General features: G+C 41.2%; 1 protein-coding gene across 1 annotated transcript in view; it reads right to left on the bottom strand.

Moving 5' to 3' along the window:
* Positions 1 to 3,266, bottom strand: part of LOC107698440 (plexin-D1-like) — a 68,520-nt gene that overhangs the window by 39,211 nt on the left and 26,043 nt on the right. Inside the window, exons 9-11 of the mRNA XM_016499458.1 lie at positions 1,751 to 1,849; positions 717 to 806; positions 417 to 507 (exon numbers count right to left, since the gene is read on the bottom strand). Of these exons, the coding sequence (XP_016354944.1) occupies positions 417 to 507; positions 717 to 806; positions 1,751 to 1,849 (280 nt within the window). The remainder of the gene's footprint in view (positions 1 to 416; positions 508 to 716; positions 807 to 1,750; positions 1,850 to 3,266) is intronic.

Genomic DNA, 3,266 nt, shown 5'->3' on the forward strand with positions numbered 1-3,266 from the left:
GTGTGAGTGTGTGTGTGTGTGTGTGTGTACCTACTTAACCATATTTTGGGGACAAATTTGTACCCAAAAGTGAGCTAAACCTGACAAAATCTCCAAAAACATCCCTTTGGGGACGTCTTCATTTGTAAAACTGAAATAAAAATAAAGTAAACTTTTTTTTTTTGAAATTGTAAAAATGCACAAAGTTTCCTGTGAGGGGTAGGTTTAGGGGTAGGGTTGGTGTAGGGCAATAGAATATACGGTCTGTACAGTAGAAAAACCATTACGCCTATGGAATGTCCCCATTTAGTGTGTGTGTGTGTGTCATACAGTCTGATGGTGATGAGACATGCTCAGCATTAATGTGATTACTACGCAGATTTCACACACTTCCTTAAGGACACCAGCGAACTGTGTGCACGTGCGCGTGCTGATACCTGTCATTGTCTTTGGACTGTCTATATATGTGCTGGTTCCTCTTCTCCGAAGATTCAGATTGAATATCTTGCTCCACATTGTAGTTTTTAGCTGCACAAACACATGAAACACTTTTATTCATCAGTAAATCAAATATTTGAGTTACAGTTACAAACCCACTGTATGATCATACTGATGTATTTCAGAGTGAAACAAGACAGTCAGACTGGAGTTTATGCATTAGAAGTGTCCGCTGTGCAGCAGTATGGTGTGAGTGTGCAGTGTGAATGACGTGTTTTGGATGTGTTGGATGAACTTACAATCACTCTGCTGCAGTTCACCGACAGCCCATCCAGCCACTGCGCTCTGCAGAGCTGCCCGTCGCCGAAATCACAGTCCAGCTCAATGCCCTGCACACACACACACAGAGCATGACGAGCAGAGCCACAGCTATGTCCAATCCCATCAGACTGAAGGCATGTTCAGACAACATCACAAGACCATCAGACAGACAACAGATCTCAGTGATGCCACGCAAACCCTCCCAAACCACACACAGTCACATCACACTCCTGATAGAACGTAGACCATAAAATCCTCTTTCTCTCAAGGAGGATTCCCACACTCTCAACCAGTGAATGCCATGCTGTATGCAGCAGAAAACATGCTCAGAATACACACAGACATATACACACACACATATAAACGTGTGTGAAGCCATCTGGAAGTCATATGAGCCTGTCAGAGCTGCTCAAGGTCTATGACACGACATGAGCTTCAGCAGTTAGCCGCTTCAGCTAGCTTTTGTTCTGCTGTCAGACACATGGTCTTGACCTGTGGATTTGGGTCTCTTTGAGGCCACTGGCTGCTGCAGGTCTGTGAAAAGTAGCTACATTACTCTTCAGTTTGCAAAAGAGCACATCTCAGTGATTCTACCTCATTTCTGGTCCACAGAAGAACCCAAAGTTTGGGACGGCAGGCCCATTACCACACAAAATAGCATAGTCATCCCTCAGTTTGTAAGAATCAGCAGAAAACACTCTGAGAGTTACACACATCCAGTGGAAGTCAGCATGTTTTTAGTGTGTTTGTTTGAATTGTGTTGCAAATGTTGTGTATTCCAGCCTTTACAAACGGCATCCACTCAGCACAGCCTCTTCTAGCAGCATGATATATTATACTGACAGCAGCCAAGAGTGTGAATAGTGACTAAACAGGATCACAAGAGCTGTGCAAATCAAAATCCATCAATACTGAGACAGAGCCCTGACAGGAGCCGTGTCCCCAGACCACAGATGTGTGTGTGTGTGTGTGTGTGTGTGTGTGGGTGTGTGTACAGACACTCGAGTCCTACATGCTCTATGTTCTTGAGCTCCAGGGAGAAGACATGAGTGCTTCCAGTGGGCAGTGGAGGAACATCATAGGCCAGCATCCTGGGACAGTACAAGGAATTCTGGGACAGAAACAAAAGGCGAGAACAAATGAGATTCAAGAAAAACAACAGTGAGCAGTGTTTAGAGAACCATGAATGCGAGCAGTCTCCTGAGTGTGTGTGTGAGGGAATATGTCAACACCAGAGGAAGGGTGGGCACACACAGTGAAAATGCAAACATCAGGTATTTATGGCTGTACAAACACAATCACACCACATTCTGCCCCGCACTATGTTTTTATGGAAAGATGGAGTGTTAGCATTTGAGAAAAATAAAAATGTTTCTGTGGAATGTTGACCAAAAAGTCTCTTGAATTGCCAGCAGTATGCACAATTAACTGATGCATGTTATTTTCAAGATAAAAATGAGAGAGACATGCAGTTGTTTTTAAGTCATTTGGAAATCATATTTTTGTACCATATAAACAAACTTTAACATTTACTGTGTCCAAATGTCCTCTCCTCTCCAGCCATGACTATTAAAGCTGAAACTAAACATGTGTGTTATGGTGGGTATTACAGTAAATCATCTGCTTCTACTGCCGGTTTTCTATTTCAGGGCAATTACTGCCATAGTGGAACAGTCTGAACTAATCTTGTGGAGCACATTAGTTCTATAAATTAGTTAAACTGTCTGAATGAATTTAATGGCGCAGTTTAATGAAGTTACTTGTATTGCCCTACTTATGTCTTTATTATGCCTTAAATTACCAGGAGCACATATAAGTAAGTCTTTTTTGTTAGTTAAGCATTTTGCACCACTTGTAATCATTTCAAGGAGGAAATATTAAGACAAGTAAAAAGAGAATTGCAATAATCAAGGCAAGAGGAAATAAAAGCATGCATAATCATCTCCAACTCTAATGTGGATGTTTATCCGTTTTTCAACTGATAAAAACAAGTACGAATGAGAGCATTAACATGCCGATCGAAACTCAAAGCCTGTCCATAAAAACATCTAAATTGCGCGGAGTACATTTAACAGAATCAGATAAAGGGCAAGACTTTCCATCACCTTTGGCAGGACTCTAGCAGCAGCAGAAATAAGAACTTCTGATTTATCAGAATTTAACAGCAAGTAAATATCTGCCATCCAATATTTTATATGGTTTATGCAGTTTAGAAGAATAGAGAGTTTAGTAATTTCATGAGGTTTAAACGAAATATATAATTGAATGTCATCTGCATAACAATGATAACAGACACCAAGAAATGTACTTATTAATTACCCAAAGAGGCAGCAAATATAAAGCAAAAAGCAGTGGAGCCAAAACAGAACCCTGGGGAACATCACAGGACAGAGAAGCTGCTGATGACACAATTTTGAACTCCGACTGAAAAAGACCTGTCTGATAAGTATGAAGAGAACCACATATGATTATCTAAGACAGCTGTAAGTTGATCATTAATAGTGTGAGTGGGGGGGGGGGGGAATGAG

Source organism: Sinocyclocheilus anshuiensis, unplaced genomic scaffold (assembly GCF_001515605.1).
Source record: "Sinocyclocheilus anshuiensis isolate Anshui unplaced genomic scaffold, SAMN03320099.WGS_v1.1 scaffold1662, whole genome shotgun sequence".
Lineage (NCBI taxonomy): Eukaryota > Metazoa > Chordata > Actinopteri > Cypriniformes > Cyprinidae > Sinocyclocheilus > Sinocyclocheilus anshuiensis.